The 20,881-nt window shown below is 44.5% G+C and overlaps 1 protein-coding gene across 1 annotated transcript in view; it reads right to left on the bottom strand.

Moving 5' to 3' along the window:
* TXNDC11 (thioredoxin domain containing 11) overlaps nt 1–20,881 on the bottom strand; it is a gene marked incomplete at both ends in the record, with an annotated part of 56,555 nt that overhangs the window by 24,367 nt on the left and 11,307 nt on the right. The window contains 2 exons of the mRNA XM_084250235.1: nt 9,094–9,187; nt 19,045–19,174. Coding sequence (XP_084106361.1) covers nt 9,094–9,187; nt 19,045–19,174 — 224 coding nt within the window. The remainder of the gene's footprint in view (nt 1–9,093; nt 9,188–19,044; nt 19,175–20,881) is intronic.

Genomic DNA, 20,881 nt, shown 5'->3' with positions numbered 1-20,881 from the left:
TCAGCAATAGGGCTCAGAACACACACTCCAAGGCAGGAACTACTTTAGTGAGGCAGGATGTTAAAGTTCTCAAACATTCCAGAAAGAGCAAGAATTGTTGTGCATGTTCAGATCATTTTTATTAATTTCTGCTTTCCCACTCTCTGGCCAAGGCTTTAGACATGGAAGAAAAAGGAGAACCACAGGATGACAAAAAAGTGCTCCGGCACCGCCTCAGGGTCACTTGGCATTACGCGGCGATTCATGATCAGCCACTGGATGAGGATTTCACACATTTCCAGTGACAAAGACATTCATCAAAGTGAAAACACCTCAAAAAATGAAGCGACTGAAGAAAGGTTTTTTGCAATGTAGGAACTAGAGCTACTGCATTTTTTCCTAGAAAAGTGACTTTGAGGTTTTCAAAATCCTTAACGGAAAGCACAAAGCATTGATCTAGAAAAAATCTGCACTTGGGCACCACAGACACGACACGCACTCTGGAGTTTGCCCAAACGCTACAAAATAAACAAGAAACTCCCTCATGATTTTTCTTCCTGTGAGTTAGGGAGGCGGGAAAGAGAAGTGGTTCCAAATAAGCTACACAGCAACACATGCAGTGCCTCACACAGGACAGGAAGCATACCATCCGTTCTCACTTAACCAAAAAGCGCATTAAAAGGACCCACTCAAAGATTTCCTTCATAGGAATTTCGATTACATCCCCCTTTACACCCACAGGGAAGGAAGGACTTCATAGAAGAAACATATTTGCTCTGAACTCCTTCTAGCACAGGGTCATAGGCTCTTTCCTTCAAACAGTGCTTCACAAAAAGAAAACAATTCTTAGCTCTTGCCCACAAAAACAAGCCAAGGGCAAATGCATTTTTTTTTTAATTTATGCATAAAAGAGCTGGGGTGTAGGCCAGAAGTTGGAGGTGGTGGTGGTGAGAGGATTCACCAGAGACAGAGTGGGGAGCAGAATGGGCGGGACTGACTGAAATACACTGCTGAGGGGAGCAGTGGGCGAAGACAGGAGAGGTCTGCTGCACCATGTGGATCAGCTCCCTGGCTAGGGATTGAACTCGTGATGCAGTGGCTGCGGACTGCTTCATAGCGCTGACGCTTAACCCCTGGCACCACCAGGGAGGCCCTGGAAAATGCATTCAAGCTGAAGTGTTCTTAGAGGTAATTTGGGCAAAGCTCCCTTATCTCACTGGTGAGGGACCTAAAGACCAGAGAGAAGGGTGAGCGGATGGGCCATACACACAGACACTAGCCATGAAAGTAATTTATCCAGAAGAGTCGGCCCCTGCCCACAGGAACCTTGTATAAGGAAGAGACCATGAAAGTTCAAGGTAAAATTAGAAAACAATACTGGTTGCTAAATGTGAGCCTGGCTTACTAGTCCAACAGGAATTCCAAAAAGGGAGCAAGTGGTATAGAATCTCCCTCCATTCAATGTTCCCAATCTGCCAGGCCTCATGCTAGGCAGACAATATTTATCCATCCCACAGGACTGCAGCTAGGCCTTGAGAAATCAGGAAGGTGGATAATGACTAGAGAGAAGTGTTCTATTTAAAGCAGTATCACGGGACAAGGCCAGGAGGCAGAAGTGTCCATACTGTGCCACTAGCTCCATCCAGGGAGAGCAGAGGTGCATGGGTAACGCAGTCCTGTGTTCCCAGCTCACCTCCTCAGTCATTGGCATGTGATTACATTTGTTTTTTGTTTCTAAGGTAAAAATTACCAAATTTAATAACTTAAAACGCAAATTTATCTTATACTTCTCTAGGACAGAAGTCCAAAGTGGAGTGGTTCTCACAGTGCTAAAATCAAGGCGCTAGCAGGGTTGGTTGCTTCTGGAGACTCCAGGAGAGGAACCTACCACTTTCTTGCCTTTTCTAGCTTTGGGAGGCCCCCACATTCCTTGCACCTTCAGAGCCAGCCATGACCAGACAGGTTCTCACACTGCATCACTCTTGCACCGCTCTTGGCCTCCTGAGTCCACTTTTAGGGCACCTCAGATATGACAGGGTAATCTCCCTTTCTCAGGGTCAACTGATTCACGACCCAACATGCAACCTTAACTCCCCTTGCTGTGTAATGGACAGATACACAGGTGCTGCAAGTGAGAACATGGATATCTTGGGGGAGTGACCCCAAGTGTTGACCTCAGAGTCTCACTTCGCTCACCTAAGATATTAAGAGGAAGTCATAGCTCTACTTCAAAGGATGCAGGTAGAAAATATACACACACACACACACACACACACACAGAGACATTATTCTAATGTGTACTGACCAGTTCCCAGAGCACCTCAGAATGCATGTGGTTAGAAAAAGATCTCAAGGAGTAATAACAGTGACCACATATAACATCCTCCCAGGAAAGCAAGCAACACCAGAACCTTTCATCCATGGAGAACTGTTAAGCCCAATGCCTGGTCTAAACACCCAAGAGTCAGACCCAGGAGCCCAAGAAAACAAAAAGCCACCTCAAAGTCAATCTTGCTTCAGAAACCAGCCACTTCTTGGGCCTCCCCAGTGGCGCAGCGGTTGAGCGCTGGGCTGCGAAGCTGCAAGCGGCCTGTGCAGCGCCGGTTCGATCCCTGGCTGCTCCCCGGCCACCGGAGGAGGGTCCCACATGGCGCGCAGACCTCTCCTGCCGCCCGCTGCTCCCCTCAGCAGTGTACTTCGGTCCTTCTGCCTGCTCTGCTCCCTGCTCTGGCTCTGGTGAATTCTCTCACCCTCCCGCGCTTCTGACTGTACCCAGTGCTTGTATAAATAAATAATAAATAAATAAATAAATCTTTAAAAAAAAAAAAAAAAAAAGAAACCAGCCACTTCTTTTTTCAATCACTTTACGAGTATCACCTAAAGGGGACCTTCAGATTTCTTGATTTTGTATAAAAGTTCACAAGTTAATAAAAAAAAAAATTGTTTCCAAAAAGCTTTATTCATGAATAAGGAAGTGGAGGTGGGGGCTTTTTGTGTCCCGTACCAGCAAATCATGGCACCGTCAGATGCTACCTGGCAGAGTTCTTCCTCTAACAAATTGCTCTTTAAAAGGTTCATTACAACAGTATTTCCCAAAGGGTGTCCCTTAAAAAAGTAATGTCAGGGGGCCTCCCCGGTGGCGCAGCAGTTGAGCGCTGGGCTGCGAGGCTGCCCGCAGCCTGTGCAGCACCTGTTCGATCCCCGGCCACTGGGTGAGGGTCCCACATGGCGCGCAGACCTCTCCTGCCGCGCCCACTGCTCCCCTCAGCAGTGTACTTCGGTCCTTCTGCCTGTTCTGCAACCCGCTCTGGCTCTGGTGAGTTCTCTCACCCTCCTGTGCTTCTGACTGTACCCAGTGCTTGTATAAATAAATAAATAAATCTTTAAAAAAAAAAAAAAAAGTAATGTCAGGGGCCTCCCTGGTGGCACAGGGGTTAAAGACACAGATTTATTAAGCTATCGCCAGCCACTGTAGCACAAGTTCAATCCCCAGCCGGCCAGGGAGCAACCCACATGGTGTAGCAGACCTCTCGTGTCCCGCCTGCTGTTCCCCTCAGCAGTGTATTTCAGTAGATCTGTCTGTTCTGCTCCCCACTCTCTTGGTGAATCCTCTCACCCCCCCCCCCACAACTCAGGCTTATACCCCAATTCTTATATGCACAAATAAATAAATCATAAAAAAAAAAGTATTGTCAGCTAAGTGTAGGAATTCTTAAAGAGGGTAAAAGGGAATGGAAAAGATATCCTTGGTTAAGAGGTTAGTGTATTTTCAAGGTGACATTTAGGTAGAATGTGAATTTCAGTCCAATTCCTTAGGACTCCAGGTCAGGGTGCAGTGAGAAAGCAGTGGAAAGAGGAAGCAAGAAGAATGCGGCAGTCAGGGCTTCCACACAGTCCCCTTGGGTGAGCCCTGCACACTGATCTTGGAACCTGAAGGGCCGGGCATAAGAAATGGGGGTAGTAGGGGCATCTGGGACTTGAACTTGGCTGCCAAACTCCTCCCCACATGAGCAGCACCAAGGTGAAGTGTCCTCTATCACACTCACCTAACTTTCTAGCTACAACACTGGTACAGCAGGGGGAGGAGCCAGGAGACAAAGCACTGGTGTTGAGGCACTCAGGAAATACTGTCTGAACAAAGTGGCCTACTCTGGTGGGACACACAGGGGCACACAGGAGCATAAACACGGCATAAAGCGGGCGCGGCCCGCTTGCAGGAAAAGGGAAGAGGAAGTCCTGTGTCTGGTCAGTCAGGTGATGTAACATCTGGTACAGGTGACTTAACAAAACAGAAGAAATCCTAAGTTTAAATGCTTTCAGTCACATGGCTTCGTTTGTAATTTTATACTGCAGAATTTTAAGGCCACTCCCTTATTCACACACAGAGCATTGCACATGTAATGTGGCCCTATGAAACAAGCATTTACCTTCATCTATATCTTCTCCAACCTTACAGATAAACTCAGACAAGCTAAATGTCTTGTTCAAGTTTCTAGATCCCATCAGGGGCAGAGAAAGGGTGAGGACCAGACCCTGCTGGCTTCTAGGCCACTGTTTTCCCCCTACCCCCTCCCCAGCACTGCAACCCCTTTTTAGGTCAAATAAAAAGTAGTATAGAAATTTGTTCCAAATTTTCTCTCTCTCTTTTTTTTAAAATTTATTTATTTATTTATTTATTTATTTATACAAACACTGGGTACAGTCAGAAGCACAGAGGGTGACAGAAGTCACCAGAGCCAGAGCGGGGAACAGAACAGGCAGACTGACGAGGTACACTGCTGAGGGGAGCAGTGGGTGAGACAGGAGAGGTCTGCACGCCATGTGGGACCCCTGTCCGTGGCCGGGGATCGAACCAGCGCTGCAGAGGCTGCAGGCAGCTTCACAGCCCAGTGCTCAACCGCTGCGCCACCAGGGGAGGCCCTCCAAATTTTCTCTTTTAAAAAGGACACAGCTAATATAGCAACATTTACCAAGCCAAACTTTACAGCATATAATAACATAGGTGGACAAAAATCAAGTAAGCAGGCCTCCCTGGTGGTGCAGCGGTTGTGCGCTGGGTTGCGAAGCTGCCCGCAGCCTCTACAGCGCCGGTTCAATCCCCAGCTGCTCCAGCTGCTCCCGGCCACTGGAGGAGGGTCCCACCCACATGGCACGCAGACTTCTCCTGCTACCCGCTGCTCCCCTCAGCAGTGTACCTCGGTCCTTCTGCCTGCTCTTCTCCCCGCTCTGGCTCTGGTGAATTCTCTCACCCTCCCGCGCTTCTGACTGTACCCAGTGCTTGTATAAATAAATAAATAAATAAATCTTTGGGGGAAAAAAAAAGAAAAATCAAGTAAGCAACTTAAAAATGCAACTCCTCCACCAAATTCTCTATAGGCAAAAGAAGAAAGAAGTCTGTCTGCCAAAATCAAATATGAAAAAGATTCAAAGAGGAACAGCGTTGCAGTCTGGGAGGAGTAGGGAAGTTCAGGAGCTCTGGTCTCCCCCCTCAGGATCCAGACACCCACAGACAGACTGCCAGCCCACAATCATTCAGCACCATCACTAGATAAGACCTATTATAAAAAATTAAAAGGCTGGAATAAATGAATCGTCATGCTGTGATCCTGAAGAGGAAGCCAAATGTCATGAGCATGTCAATTACCTCAAAGTCAATTTATACATGTAATATAATTCCAGCCAAAGTCCAGTCAATTGTTTGGATAGAAATAAAAGAATATTCTAACAGACTTTACAAGGTACTTAAAAGGCAAGAAGTGAAATAATATTTACTCATATAAAAAGAGGTCTCTGGACCAAGAGAAACACAGAATTAGATCCAACTGCTTACATAGGAATCTACTTTGTGACCAAGCAGGCATTATCAGGATGAGGGAGAAAGGAAACATCTTTTTGTAAATGGTTCTGATGAACCAAAATGAAGGAGGTGGGGAACCACTGTGCTCTGTATCTTAAGTCAAAGTAAATCTAGGTAATGTAAAGTGCTAAGTAATTTTTACATTGAAAAGTGAACCAATCAGTTATCAGCATTTTAGGGGGAAAAAAAAGGAAATCAAGACAAAAGTCACAGATTTAACTACATGAAAATACAGACTCATTGATTAATAATGATAAAAATAAAACAGCTAAGAAAATAATGGGCAGAAATATAACAAAGGGTTATATTTTACAGGAACAGGCAGGGATTACAGAAACTGATGAGTCAGCCCCAAGCCTGAGGTCTGCAGGCTGAACTGAAAGCAGAGTTGAAACAACACAAACAGAAGCCTTCAGTGTTAAGTGGCGAGGCGCTAAGAGAATGTCCCCATCTCCCCTGCTGCGCGGTATAGAGCACTGAACATCAGCTGGTATCACGGGGGTGGAATGAGGATCTTCAACTAGACCTCGCGTTCCTCAGGGCAGGCGTGTGCCCCCTCACATGCAGCCATGTAACTGCACGCCCCGCTGGCGGGAGGATGCCCTATCCAGGGTGGGCTCAGAAAACACGTGGCCAGGAAGCTTCACGCAACAAATGGGGAAATAGAGAACGGCCTGGCTACTTCTAAGAACGTTTCTGAAGAATCATGAAGTCAATGGAAAGACGCCCATTCTGTCAACGCCGTGTGGCCCACTCTACCAGGTCTGCTTCCTTCCACCAGTCTAAACTCTCTACCTACGCTCTCTATAAGCAAACACTAGGTGTTAGAGGAGTCTTAGACCTCCATGTCCCTACACAATCTAAATACCACACTGACCCAGAGTTTACATTTGAAACTGTACCACTGAAACAAGTGAGCACATGTTTCTCTTACCCAAACATGTGCTATTAATAGTAAATAAAATACCATTTGAATCTGGGTAGGAGAAAGAAAAGGGTTTAATACCCCAAATGCCCAAGGCAAGAATTATTTTAGGCAAGCCTCCATAATGCACATATTATGGAAAAATCATCATTCCAGATTTGTCATTTTCTTCTACAATGGTTCAATAAGCTTAAGTGGAAGTTTACCCACAAAAATGGGTAAAAAATGACTAATTAGAATGAATCTCAGTTCTTGAAACAGGATTTATGAGACGCAGCTAGAATCACAGCATTGGGAAGAAAGCTGCAAAGGCTCCGTGCACTGGGCTGGTCTGGAGAGGAACAGTCATGCAGTCGCCTGCCCAAATTAGTGATCTGACCAACGGGGTTCACTTACCACCTTCAAATACTTTTTACCAATGTATTATCATTCTTTGCTTGGAAAAAGGGGGCCACTATCTTCTACAGATCTTTCCAGAATTTCAGGAACTTCTGGTTGAAAAAATATTTAAGTCGAATCATTGGGTACACAATATAAGCTAAACAGGTAATAAAACATCCTTCTGTGATTTTGAAGTATCTTCTGAATAGCCAGAATGCACCACTTTTGGGGAATGACTCTAGATACACTTTCAGGTGGAATCTTCAACTGAGATCTTCTCTGAAGGACTTTATTTAATATTCAAAGAAGAGCTTTTGAATATCTGCTTTTTGAGCTGATTTATTTCCAAAGTTCAAACTTTGACTCAAACTGAGTCTTGAGGGCGCAGTTGCGTCTATCAAGCGGACAGAAGACACACTGATGTGACAGCTTGAGTCCTCCCCCCAGTGTCCCCAGGTGAAAATAATGACTACAGTAAATTCTCTACACATAAAACTTAAGACACTGTAGGGCATCCCTGGTGGCGCAGCAGTTGGGCGCTGGGTTGCGAAGCTGCCCGCAGCCTCTGCAGCGCCGGTTCGATCCCCGGCTGCTGGGCAAGGGTCCCACATGGCGCGCAGGCCTCTCCTGTTGCTCACTGTTCCCCTCAGCATTGTTTTTCGTCAGTCTGCCTGTTCTGCTCTCCCCTCTGGCTCTGGTGGATTCTCTCACCCTCCCGTGCTTCTGACTGTACTCAGTGCTTGTATAAATAAATTAATTAATAAATCTTTAAAAAAAAAAACAAAAAACTTAAGACATTATACACGTTAAAGTGGCCAGTCATGCAATTATTTGCTATATTAGTAATATACTGCTATAATAGCAAAAAATAAAATTCCAGGCCCTCTACTATGCAGTAGCAGGAGAGGACGGCATGTTACGGAGGAGCTGCTGAGGGAAAGCAGACATGGTCCTTACCCTGACCCTCTCACTTGACAAATCCTGCCTGAGCTGCTGCTACAAACCACACACTGGAGAAAGGACACTGATCTGAAGACACACACTCTCTCCCCTCTGAACTCTCACGGTCTGGGGAGGAAGAGAGCCAGCAGACAGATCGTCTCCTAACTCCAGACACGAATACCCGACGTCACTGTCACGCGAGACAGCAGTGTGGCGCCAGCTGAGATGGTGCAGGGGTCGTGGCTGAACCCTGAACCTCCAGCTGTTAGGTAGAGGCTGAGACCTAGGGGCTGGGGAGATGGAGGGCACCTTCCAAGCAGGACCAGCACGTGCAAAGGCTTAGTGTGAAGAAGGACAAGTGAATGCAAGGGAGGGACCTTGGCCAGAGCAGTCCCAAAGGAGAGGGCGATGGGTGAACAGATGACAGAGCAGCTAACAGAGAGCCGACGGGATGACGGGTGCAGAGAAAGGGCACGGGGCGAGGAAAACAGGTGGGACACAACATTTCATTGGAAAGGCAGGACCCCGAACAGCATAGGATTCAGCCGAATAAAAAAGGATGGATTTCAGAACATGAAACTGGCGGCGGGCTTATGCTGTAATGTGATGCGGCTTCTACTCTTATAAAAACACTTCCTGAAGGAAACGGACCCGTAAGTGATGGCAGACCCAACAGCCAACGGAACCACTGAACACGGACCCATGCTTAAAACTACATGAATAAAGAGAAGTGTCCTAATATATAACTACAAAATATATAAAATATAGGTACAAAAGTGTAACTGCAGGCACAGTAAGGTCAAGCTACATCTAAGAGACCACACCGGAAAGAGCACAGTATTTTCTGCTTGCCAAGAGAACATAAAACAATGTAATTATTTACTACGAACACACACAGAGAAACAGAATTAACGGAATTAAAATATATAACCCCATGATAACCCATGCAAAGGGAGGTATCAGGACACACGTCTGTGAAAGTGCTACGGTCTTAACGTGAACCATTTACCTTTCTTTAATGAGTGTAACGCGGAGGTGAAGAAGGTCAGGTAGCCAGGAGGCTGTGGTGAGCCACTGAACTCAAAGTACCCGAGGACTCCAGGCTGCAGGGACAAGAACAGAATTAGGTGACTCAGGCAACATTGGTCACTGTGCACAGGGCATTTTGAAAAAAGAAAGACGTGCCATTGTCATCTGAACACTGCAATCTGTGGCACCCCACTTTCCCCCAAGGGCGAGCCACGCGAGAGAAGTGCAGGTGAGGAGCCCTCCTCCGCTTGAGCAGCCGCCCGGTGGAGGGTAGGGGCTGCGACACAGCAGCATGGACAGGCGGGCATGTGGTCACGAGGGGCTTTGCTCTCCCCGTCTTGTGGGTCCCTGGCTAAAAGCTCACTGTCAAGTACAACTAGCTTTTGTCCAACAACTCCAGGCAAGCTATCTCCATCACACCTTTCTCTTTCGACTGCTTCCTCTCACTCCGCGCGCACTTCACACTGACTGAGTCCTTCAAGGGGCACATTCGGAACCCAGCCTCACCCCACAGAGGCAAGCCCCCTTCGTTCTTAACAGTTATTGGGTCAAAGTCACTTGATTCAAAAGGTAAGGTGGAAATTTCATTTGTCGGTAAGTTTAAAATCCATGTGTTGTATAAAAGCGTAAATTTCTGCTGGGCAGCAGAGCACACATACTGGTTTTTCACATCTAAATCACTTGCTTATTCTAATTAAGATTCAACTTTAAAGAAACCCATTAGTTTTCATTTGGTAGAAAACTGAAAGCCACAATGTTTAATCCTAACATCTGAAAAACCCAACAAATAAGTAAATTCTCAAACAGAGCAAATCAGGAAGCACAGTCACTGAAGACAGGGTTTTTTTTTTTCGTCCCTGAACATGTTTCAAACGTGTTTCACAAACCAAGCTAGAGCTGACAGACATTGTATGATCAGAAAGTGTTGGGTTCTTAGGTTTCAAAGCACACTTTGCTGGTGTAGGAAGTTTTCCTGTCAAGAACTAAGATAAAACCTTTGAAAATTTGGGCCTCCCTGGTGGCGCAGCGGTTGAGAGCTGGGCTGCAAAGCTGCCTGCAGCCTCTGCAGTGCCAGTTCGATCCCCAGCTACCGGTGAGAGTCCCACATGGCGCGACAGACCTCTCCTGCCGTGCCCACTGCTCCCCTCAGCAGTGCATTTCTTTGTCAGTCTGCCTGTTCTGTTCCCCACTCTGGCTCTGGTGAATTCTCTCATCCTCCTGCACTTCTGACTGTACCCAGTGTTTGTACAAATAAATAAATAAATAAATAAAATCTTTGAAAAAAAAAATCCTGGACTTTGAAAACTATAAAAAAAACACCTTCGAAAATTCTACTCACTTAGCTAATACTGGACAGAAGAAATCAAAATGGAAACTAATGGAAAGAAAACAGACTCATTAAGTTTCTCTAAATTCTGACAATCTCCTAAACCCAACCCAATGTAATGAATTCATTCGAAGTATCAGTAAACAACTCATGGCTGGAGATCAAAAAGGGTGACAATCAGTTCTCTCCCTGTAACACGCCACCTCAGGCAGACATGTGACTTGCAGACACAGCTGTAACTACACGCCTGCAGGCAACTACATGTGCTCATGTACACACTTCACACATGCTCATGTACGTACTTCACACATCAGTGGAAGTTCAGACACTTTAACTGAGTCTTCGAGGGAAGCCCAAATTAAACCTTTAAAAGTGAATACAGGTAGGGGTGTTTGCAGGGGTCATTCGTGGGTCTTCTACAGGGTGAGGGTTTGTCAATGTCATCACTGCTGCATTTTCCCCAAGGGGCCTCCACAGCTTGGACAAAGGAGCCTCTATCTTCAGAAGAACTGATGTTAAGATTTTCAAGCAGGCTGGTTAAAGGAAGTCCACAAACAGGCCACACAGACAACTCCACGGCATCATTATTTTCACTTTCATTGCCAAAGAAATAAAGAACAATGACCTGAGGTTGTATAAATTGTAAAATACTACCTATTTAGAACACACAGAACAGGCAAATCTATTTTATGAGCTATTTTTCCAATATTCACAATGCTGTGACAAGTCTATTAAATTTTGGAAACTGATATTTCAGAACATAACTTAAAATTAACACTTCAAAATAATAAAAGGAGAAAATAAAATGAAATGACAGTTATCCATTTATCTCTTCTGCAAAGCAGCATTTAAAAGTCACTAAGCCAGCTCTGGTTATGCTTTAGGTAAAACAAGATTTACAACCATTTCCCCAGTTTCAATGGCTGCTCACCAGAAGCTGTACTTGAGAGGTGACAGCATATTTCTGAGAGTGCCTGTATATCTGGGAAAAGGGGAGTCAGGGACAAAATGCACCTGGGTATCCCCATACACAAACCTCTCTAGGTTGGCCCCTGGTTTGCTCAGGTGCAACTATACCGAGCAGCAGGTTCCCAGCAGACAACCCTAAGCTTGCCTAGTGCACTTTGAGGCTCTCTTTTAGAGGAGCCAGACTAACCTGGCCACTTAGAGGCACAAGCCCTGCTGATCCACAGCTCACCCATCTTTCCTCTGACTTTCAACAAAGTGTAAAGACCATTGAGCCTGGGTTCCAACTGCGTGTCTCTCTTGGTCCCTTCCCAGATGCTGAAACAGTCCCCAGAGGAACAGTCAGAGGAACCAAGTGCCAGCGCTCTTCTCTCCTCATTGTCCAATGAAAGTTTCCATCAGGACATACCTCTGTAAGCTCATCTCCTACCACTCAGCCCTCGGCTCTGGCCCCACCAGTCCCATCCCACCTCAGGACTTCTGCACTTACTCTTTCCACCTTCTCCAAATCTCCTCAGGGCTGGGTCATACCACATAGCCATACTTTATAACCTTTGTTCAAATGTCATTTCCCTGAAGAGGTCTGCTGTCTTCTAAAATAATTACACCCCAATTCCCTGCCCTCAGATCTATTCTATCATCATCCTTCTTAATTTTTATTTGTGAGACTTACCAGGAATTACCTTGTATATTAGTTTCCTAGAGCTGTCATAACAAATGAGCACTAACTTGGTAGCTTGAAATAGCAGAAATTTATTCTCTCACTGTTCTGGAAGCTAGAAGTCCAAAATCAAGGTGTTGGCCTGGCCATGCTCTCTGTAGCCCTAGGGAAGAAGCCTTCCCAGCCTCTCTCCCTATTTCTGGTGGCTCCAAGAATTCCTTGGTGTGGGGCTGATCACTTCAGTCTCTGCCTTCATCTTCATAAGGCCTTCTTCCCTCTGTCTTCCCTGTGCCTTCTTCTGTGTCCTCTCCTCTAATTATAAACACAGACCAGTCAGTGGGCTAGGGACCCTCTCGCAATCCAGAATTGAGATCCTTTAACAAATGACATCTGCAAAGACACTATTTCCAAATAAGGCCACATTCTGATGTTCCAGGCGTACGTGAACTGTGGGATGACATTACTCAATCCCCTATGCTTTGCTTGTTTTCTATCTCCACACTGTAACTCCATGCAACAGAGGCACTCTCTTGTTCATTACTACAATTCCATGCCTGGCACGGAGCAGCATCAAATAAATATGTTAATGAATGAACAAGAATAAGTAAGTCAAGTTCCTCCAACAAGTTTACAATTTTAGCAAAGAACAAAGCATGACTAAGTACCAGATTATAACTTGACCCAGTTTTGGATTTTAATTTCACTTTGTGATGTACAGAATATGTGATACCTGCTAAAACTGGCTATGTCCAGGAGGCCGGGAAATCCTCATCAGCGTAAATGCTTTCTTTATGAAGAGTACACCACATGCAGTGTGGCACAAGTGTCAGCAGAGGGCGTGCACCGCCCCCCCAAGTGGCTGCGTGTGTGCTTAATAGCAACTTAAGTATTTCTGTATTAATGTTAAAAAACACCTAAGAAAATTTTGAACTATTTAATTAATAGTGCTATGAAACTATGAACTGACCGAAACAGCATTTACTTATGTGCTCACAGTGGGCCTTTACTAACAAATAATATGACAACAGCCAGTGCCAGGCATTCTACTAGGTTTTTCTCTAAAATCCTTAGATTTCCTATCACCTGGCAATTTACCAGCATCTCCCCCACCTTCAAAAGATTCCCAAGCCTTTCCCCATCCCATTTAAGTTTAAAACAATTTGGTTTACCAAAACTGTTAAGAATAAATGAACATTGGGGCCTCCCTGGTGGCGCAAGGGTTAAGACACAACCTATGAAGAAATCTGCAGCCACTGCAGCACGAGTTCTATTTCTGGCCAGCCAGGGAGCAACCCACATGGTGCAGCAGACCTCTCCTGACTTGCCCCACTGCTCTCCTCAGCAGTGTGTTTCAGTCAGTCTGCCTGTTCTGTTCCCCACTCTGTCCCTGGTGAATCCTCTCATCCCCCACCCCACACCTCTGGCCTGTACCCCAGCTCTTGTATGCATAAATAAATAAATCTAAAAAAAAAAAAGAATAAATGAACAGATGCATGCTAAATCACTGCTCTTAAGCAGGTAAGTTAGATAAATTAATGAAAAGATTAAGGAAACATTGTGACCACAGGCAGGAGAGTTACAGGTAACACTGCAGGCATGTGGTGGGTAGATGAAAGGCACGCATACATGACTGATAAAGATGCTACTGATTCCCGAGACTAACGATGCCTAAAAAATACCAAAATGAGAACAGTCATAAAACTAGTGACTTGCAAGTAACATAACCACTTCTCAGTCCTACTCCCTTTTGGGTCAACTTACCGTCCACCATAATAAAATTAACACTGGGTTCTACTTGCCCACAATAACAAATTACTTTTTGTATCTGCATCTTAAATAGGCTGAAGAGTCCTCAAGGAAGAGGGAGTCTGCAATTGGAGTAAATGAAGAAAGCAGAAGCTCTTAACGGTTTACAAGAAGACTTAAAGCTCTTCATCTTCCTCTGCAGTATCCACTGCAAGTTCACTTCAGTTTTCACCTGCATTTATTATTTATAAGGCAGGTATGAAATTAGTGCACTGGGAAGAAAATGCTACCATACACAGAAGAGTTCCAGTTCTGCAGAAGAAAGGCTAAGAATGAGCTAATAATGATGGGAACGAGTAAAACCCTGCTGCTGTAACTGTAGGTCAACAGCCACGGCCCCTTCCTTGATCACTGCTCATCCTCAGAACCACTCGTCACAATGAAGGAGAAAAGTTCCAGTAAAATTAAAAAGTCAACATCTTCAAAAAAGTTCTACCATAAAAGATCAAAAACAACATGAACGTTAAATCTTCAAAGTTTCAATTCCAAGAGCTAATGACCTTCGTAGAAGCAAGACGCTGGGGGGCCGTGACCTCTCCGTGCCTTGTATTCCAAATGTGCTCAAAGGACTTAGTCGGGAAAACCCCAAGGCACTTGCAAACTGGAAGGTACTTACCAAGGCACAGTCTCCTCACTGTTTGCTAATTAACGACTAACATATTTTGGAATTTACAGCCAGCTATTTATAACACTCACCCTTTCACTGTCCTTCTGTGATGTTCAAGTGAGCTAAAGGCAATTAGTTTTCCTAAAAATTGCATCTGGGCTCAGAGGCATACTTTATAAACATAAAACTATGATTAATGATTAGCAACCTGATTTGGGAAGGTTTGAGATATCTGAGTCAAAGTAAAATATTTCCCACTGGTAATAAACTAGGTAATTCGCCACCAAATCTTCTGAAATAGGATTTCGAAAGTATTCTTCCATGGGAACTTGCAAAAATTCAAACAGCAATATAAGTTTGTATGAACAGTTTAGTATATATATAATAAAACTTTGTGTCAAAATAGAAAATTGCTAATTCCAAGATACCACCACTTCCTAAGCTCTACATTCTTTTTTTTTTTAAATGTAACCATATTATTTTTTTTCACTCTTTTTTTTTTTTTAAAGATTTATTTATTTATTTATACAAGCACTGGGTACAGCCAGAAGTACAGGAGGGTGAGAGAATTCACCAGAGCCAGAGCGGGGAGCAGAGCAGGCAGAAGGACCGAAGTACACTGCTGAGGGGAGCAGCGGGCGGCAGGAGAGGTCTGCGCGCCATGCGGGACCCTCCTCCGGTGGCCGGGGAGCAGCCGGGGATCGAACCGGCGCTGCAGAGGCTGCGGGCAGCTTCGCAACCCAGCGCTCAACTGCTGTGCCACCGGGGAGGCCCTAAGCTCTACATTCTTAACTGCACAATTTTATGTTGGCTTGTATTGCTCATATATATCTGGCTTAGAGACAAACAAAATTCATCAATATGACTTACTAATAAAGGAAAATTATCAAATGCACTCCTACAAGATGTCACAAATACATCTAGAGATACGGCAAAAAATGACGTCATTTTAATAAACCTCAGAAGTGCCATAAAAACATTAAATAACGTGGACTCTATAGCTCAGTGGTCAGAGCACTGGTCTTGCAAAAACATTAAATAATTATTTCAGACCAATTATATCTCAATTTAAACGCACTTGATATTGCAATCCATACTTTAAAAAAATATGAATCAGGAGATATGTCTCTTGATCAACACAAGAATCTTTCATAGCAATATTTCTTTAAATTGGCAAGCTCCTTAACACAGTGAGGGTACATGTATGCTCACTCTTGACTCTAGTGCCCCACAGACACCACCTCAGAATTCTCCATTCAGTTACTGCTTAACTTCCATCCCCTCTCCATTGCCATAAACAGATAAACTTGTCACAGGCAGAATCTGGCATTCTGTGTACTATGTGAAGAGCTGTGTTGCTACTAAGCTGGAGATGTGTCATCTTAAGGCCTGACTTGGAGAAATGGAATCATTTAGAGCAGCCTCAAGGAATACTTGGCCTCGTCTGGATACTCTGAATTGTCACAAGAGGAAAGCACAAAGTGAGCGGAGGCCAGGATGCTGCTCCACATCCTGCTGAGCACAGCACAGCCCCTCAACTCAGAGTTCCCTGAGCCCACACTTGAAAACTCTTAGGTTGAGAAACTCAATTTAAAAGAAAGTTTAAAAGTCTATTGTGTTGCAAAGTAGGCTCCAAAACTTCCTTTAACTTTCCTATTTACTTGTCTATCAAACTCAGGACAGGCATTTCTGGATCTGGAATTGTGTTGATGCAATCTTACAGCTTCTGAGACAGACAGCACATCCTCCCAGGCAGAACTGGTAGGTTTCACAAGATAAACATCTTCACAAGTGTCACGCTGGGCTTGACTCCCGAGTTCTTTCACAATTAGTCAATTATTGTCTCTTGCCAACCAGAAGATTTCATCTCGATGAGATAGAATAGACACTAGCACAATAAAAGCCGTCTACAGCTTTGGGGAGGAAGTCCATTTTAAAGACAGACGCACACGCAGGGGCCCAGCTAGGTGGCACACAGGCAGTTCCCTTTTAAAGGCTGGGTAATTACTGTTCTACATCATTCTAATGAAATGACTAGCACTGGGGTGACCTCACTGGCAAGTCAATGAGCCTGAGTCAGGGTCAGTACTGGCAGCAGAGCCTCTGGATGCCTCCTAGCAGCGGACTCAAGGACTGCAAAGGTTTTGAAAGGCAAGTTATCACCTCTGCTGCTCAGTCCCAGTTCGCAGAGACAACTAGAGTCAACACTACAGTCAGCTCAGGGGCAATAAATAAAATAAGCAATAAATAAAACTGTCTTAAAAAATATTTTCCCAACTAAAACCTGATGCACCTTCTTCTGTCTGCCTCTCTCCAACCTCTAAACTTCCCCAAAGGCAAAATAGTCAGGAGACATTATCTCAGCCAACAAGACATCTGCAAAACACTCAGAAATTCGAGTCTCATTCATATCAGGGCTTCTAGAATCCTAGCTGAGCTCTTCTTATCCCGTGACCTCTGCTAAGACCTGAAGCAGATTTGGCTCAGAACTTGGTGACACCAAACTCTTAATAGAGCTGGAAGTTACAATGCCACTGCCTTGCAGTGAGTGCTCTGGTTACTCTGCTAACAGATCTCAAGTTTTTCTCTACTCTTTTTTAAGAAGAGGAAACACATGCTCTGTGATATCTGCAGATGTTCCACAGTCCTGCTCCCATTTCTCTTTACTTTTTAGGAGACAGTATGAAAATTTAAAGAAAAAAAGAAAGGTTATGAACCAAAGCTGGGTCCAATAATTCCACAGAAGTCCTAAGAGAGCAAAATCAAAGCAAGATGTCCAGACCTCTGCAGGTCACTTCTTAATACTTTAATTACAAGACAAAGTTTTTTTTAACATAAACAGGGAATTTGGTATTATCCACATTTTAAGTTTTCTCAATAGTACTAGATACCAGGATTTTTCCAATATGTTTATTTTACTGATAATAAGTTTCTGTTTATTGGGAATCCAGTGCATTTTCTATGGTTCACTTCACTGAAACCCTGTTTTACAGCTGAGGTGAAGAAACAAGCCCACGGGCTGGAGCTGAGCTTAACTCAGGTCTGTGACTCCTGATTTCCTCCCCAGCACTGCTCTTTGGTCACCCTGCCTGCCATCTGCAGCAAATCCGCTATCACCCTGCGTGGCACCTACCAGTTAAAAGGAGCCTCAAGAACATCCTGGGGTCCAGGCGCTTGACTCCTGGCAGGTGAATGACCTGCCCCAAGTCACAGATCTAGTCAGTGTGGCCAAAGGGGCTGGACCTAGGGCCCTACCCCCCAGGGGAGCCCCTGCCCACCGGCCTGCCCAGGCAACACAGGAGACAAGCCTAGCAGCATGGAAATCAGTCTTTACTCACAGGGCTGTCCTGCACATCTAAGAACCAGAGTTCTTAGTTCTGCACACCAGAGTTTAACACTGGTGCTGGGGAGTCCACTCACCGTTAACATATAAATAACATTTCTACATGATCCAAAAAAAGCTGTAGATGCTACTCTGGAAGCAACACATACGCGATCAACATCCAACACACACGGCACAAAGGGCAGGTCCAACCCAGGGAGCAGATCCTCAGTCAGTGAGCTCTGGGCTCCTGTGGCTCTTTTCACCCTCGGGTGCTTAGGGGACTCATCTTTGCTGTGCCTAAGTTGTCACTTACAATTGCTGTGCCCAAGTATGATTTTGCACTTGTTCCAATTAATTTTTATGTGCAACTATTTATCATTTACTGAGGTTATTTTAAACTTTATGCTCGCCTCTCTCCTTAATAAAAGCTGAACACGCACTGAAGCGCCTACAAAAATGAGACTCCAGGTTGAAGCTTGCAGTGGGAAAGCAGTACAGAAACCAAGTTAGGAAACTTGTTACTGAAAACTCAGAATAATTAGGACTTAAATAAAATAAAAAGGAACATGTTTTTCTTTTTAAACTAAGCTACAACTGACCACAAAAACCAGGTAGCTCATAGTTAAGGGCCCAAAAGCATCAAATAAAACTTTTAAAAATTTGTAGCAACAGGGGCCTCCCTGGTGGCGCAGGTGGTTGTGCGCAGCACTGTGAAGCTGTCTGTCCACGGCCTCCGCAGTGCAGGTTCGATCCCCGCCGGCCTTGGAGCAACCCACATGGCAAGGAGACCTCTCCTGTCTCGCCCGCTGCTCCCCTCAGCAGCATATTTCATCAGTCTGCCTGTTCTGTTCCCTGCTCTGTCTCTGGTGAATCCTCTCACCCTCTACCCTCTCACGCATCTGGCCTGTATCCCGGCTCTTGTATAAATAAATCTTAAAAAAAAAAATTTGTAGCAACAGATAAATTAATTCTTACAGGCTCTAAGTTAACTGTGAGACAAGCTGAAAAAATGGGTGAAAAATTCTCAAAAATTAGACAAGATTTTGTAAGTATTCTATGCCCCTAAACCTCGCTTGGCCAAGTAATTCCTAAAATCAAGTTTCTCCAAAAGCACTTAATTGGGGCTTTTCCACAATATGATCTTTCATTTGCTGCACATCACGAGGTACAACCCCCACCCAAAACAATCTAATCCAACCCAATGAAGCCTGGGGAGGAGGAGATATGAAAGACAGGTACCTCGTAGTTTGAGAGAAAATCTAGTAATTCTGATTGAGATGGGATGTAGAGAAGTGGTGTCATCACTCGGCGGACAAACTTCTCAATGTAAACAGCACTCATGGGGCCTTTGTATTCGATTGGTCCAAAACTAGTACCAAAAAAATAAACATAAAAAATAAAAATAATACACCATGCATTAAACCGGTAATGTGCAACTGAAATCATCAACACCACACAATGAAAACATCTTGCTTTAGGACCCCAACTGGTTCACACCTTTGACTCAGGAGGTGCCTGGGAGCCAACTGAGAATCACCATTTTATGTGAGGGGAGGCAGACACAGCCAGTACTCATCTCAAACTTAATACAACTGCAAGCTTAATTTCAAAACAAAGAACATTCATTCTAGTCTCGGGGGGGGGGGGGGGGGGGGAATACATAATTCCCACAATAACATTTCTTTAAAAAACAAAGCAAAACATACAAGCAACCCTGGAACTGGAACAAATGGTAAAGGATTTCAGGATCTTAACCAGATTCAATGGAGGGGGCGGATTTTCTTTCACATCATTCTAAAATAAGTAACCAGTGGAACAGAAAGGATCACTAAATGAACGTCACACCTACTGAAAACTTTATTTCAGCAACAAAAAAATTCTGTGAAACTAGGAAGTCAGGGACTCTAACTCCTCCCGCTCAGCCCCAGTTGTGCTTGGGGATGCACAGGAATTCCTCTTGGTACTGCTAAGCACTACTACTGCCATTCTGCCCCTACTATGCCAGTCAGAGTCCTCCCATGGCTTTCTTCAGTTCTGCACAGTACACACACTGCTCAGCTCTAACTGGACAGTATGTGGCAGGGGTTAAGGAGTACAGAGAAATGCAGCAGCTTGACAGCCATTCTTCCTCTACACGGGAACTGACGTTAAGCTCACTGTGAATAGCAACACTAGCCAGAGCACAGTAAAGAATTCTATGACTGCTGTGATGACAATACTGTACTATATGGCTACAGAAATTAACACAAACACACATATAATGTGATGAGATAAACACAATTCTTCAGTGTGCACTGCAGATATGATGCCAGACAGAGGACAATTAGCATGGAAAAAATAAAAATAGCCTCCTACGTGTGCAGCTGGGAGAGTTTTCATGATTCTATCAATTCAGAACTTACTATGGTTAATTTGTTAACTAATTTGATTTTAAAAATTATCATCACCACCAACCCCACCCACCACCACCAACCCCACCCACTGCCACCAACTTTTAATTTAAATGAAGAACCCAGAAAAGCATCTGTTCAGAAAAAGGAGCCATCCAATTTGGAAACCTCAACTAACAAAGGAAACACATTTTGTTGAGTTCTCCCAAGTGTCCGTGTCTTGTAAGAGCTAAGAAGATTGCAAAATGCAGGATGTGGAACAGTTTTTACCCACATCTTACAGTCTTAGCTACAGGACTACTGACCTAGTGTGGCTGAGAAATGATCCCGGCTTTGGAGCCTTTTATAAACTTTCTTTAGGACTGGCATCAATACCAGCCAAAAAATAGAATCCACTTCCACAAAACAGAAACAACTAGTAACTTTTTAAGCAGCCACTACAAGGTAAGCCATTACACAGAGAGTACAGCAGCAACACAGACAGTGGCTCACCCTGTGGTGAGACTCAAGGGCCACATCTGTAAGAGCCCTTGCACTATGAGAGAGTGTCATGGAAGACATGAGAGTGCGAGAGAGAGAGAGAGAGAGAGTGTGTGTGTGTGTGTGTGTGTGTGTGTGTGTAACACAGCTTGAAGAGTCTGAAATGAAATATGGAAAGGTCCCCTTCTGTTTGTAGCACACTGAGA

The sequence above is a fragment of the Talpa europaea genome, assembly GCF_964194135.1.
Source record: "Talpa europaea genome assembly, chromosome: 12".
NCBI lineage: Eukaryota > Metazoa > Chordata > Mammalia > Eulipotyphla > Talpidae > Talpa > Talpa europaea.
Note: the sequence above shows the minus strand (reverse complement) of the source record. Positions and strands in the feature narration are given on the sequence as shown.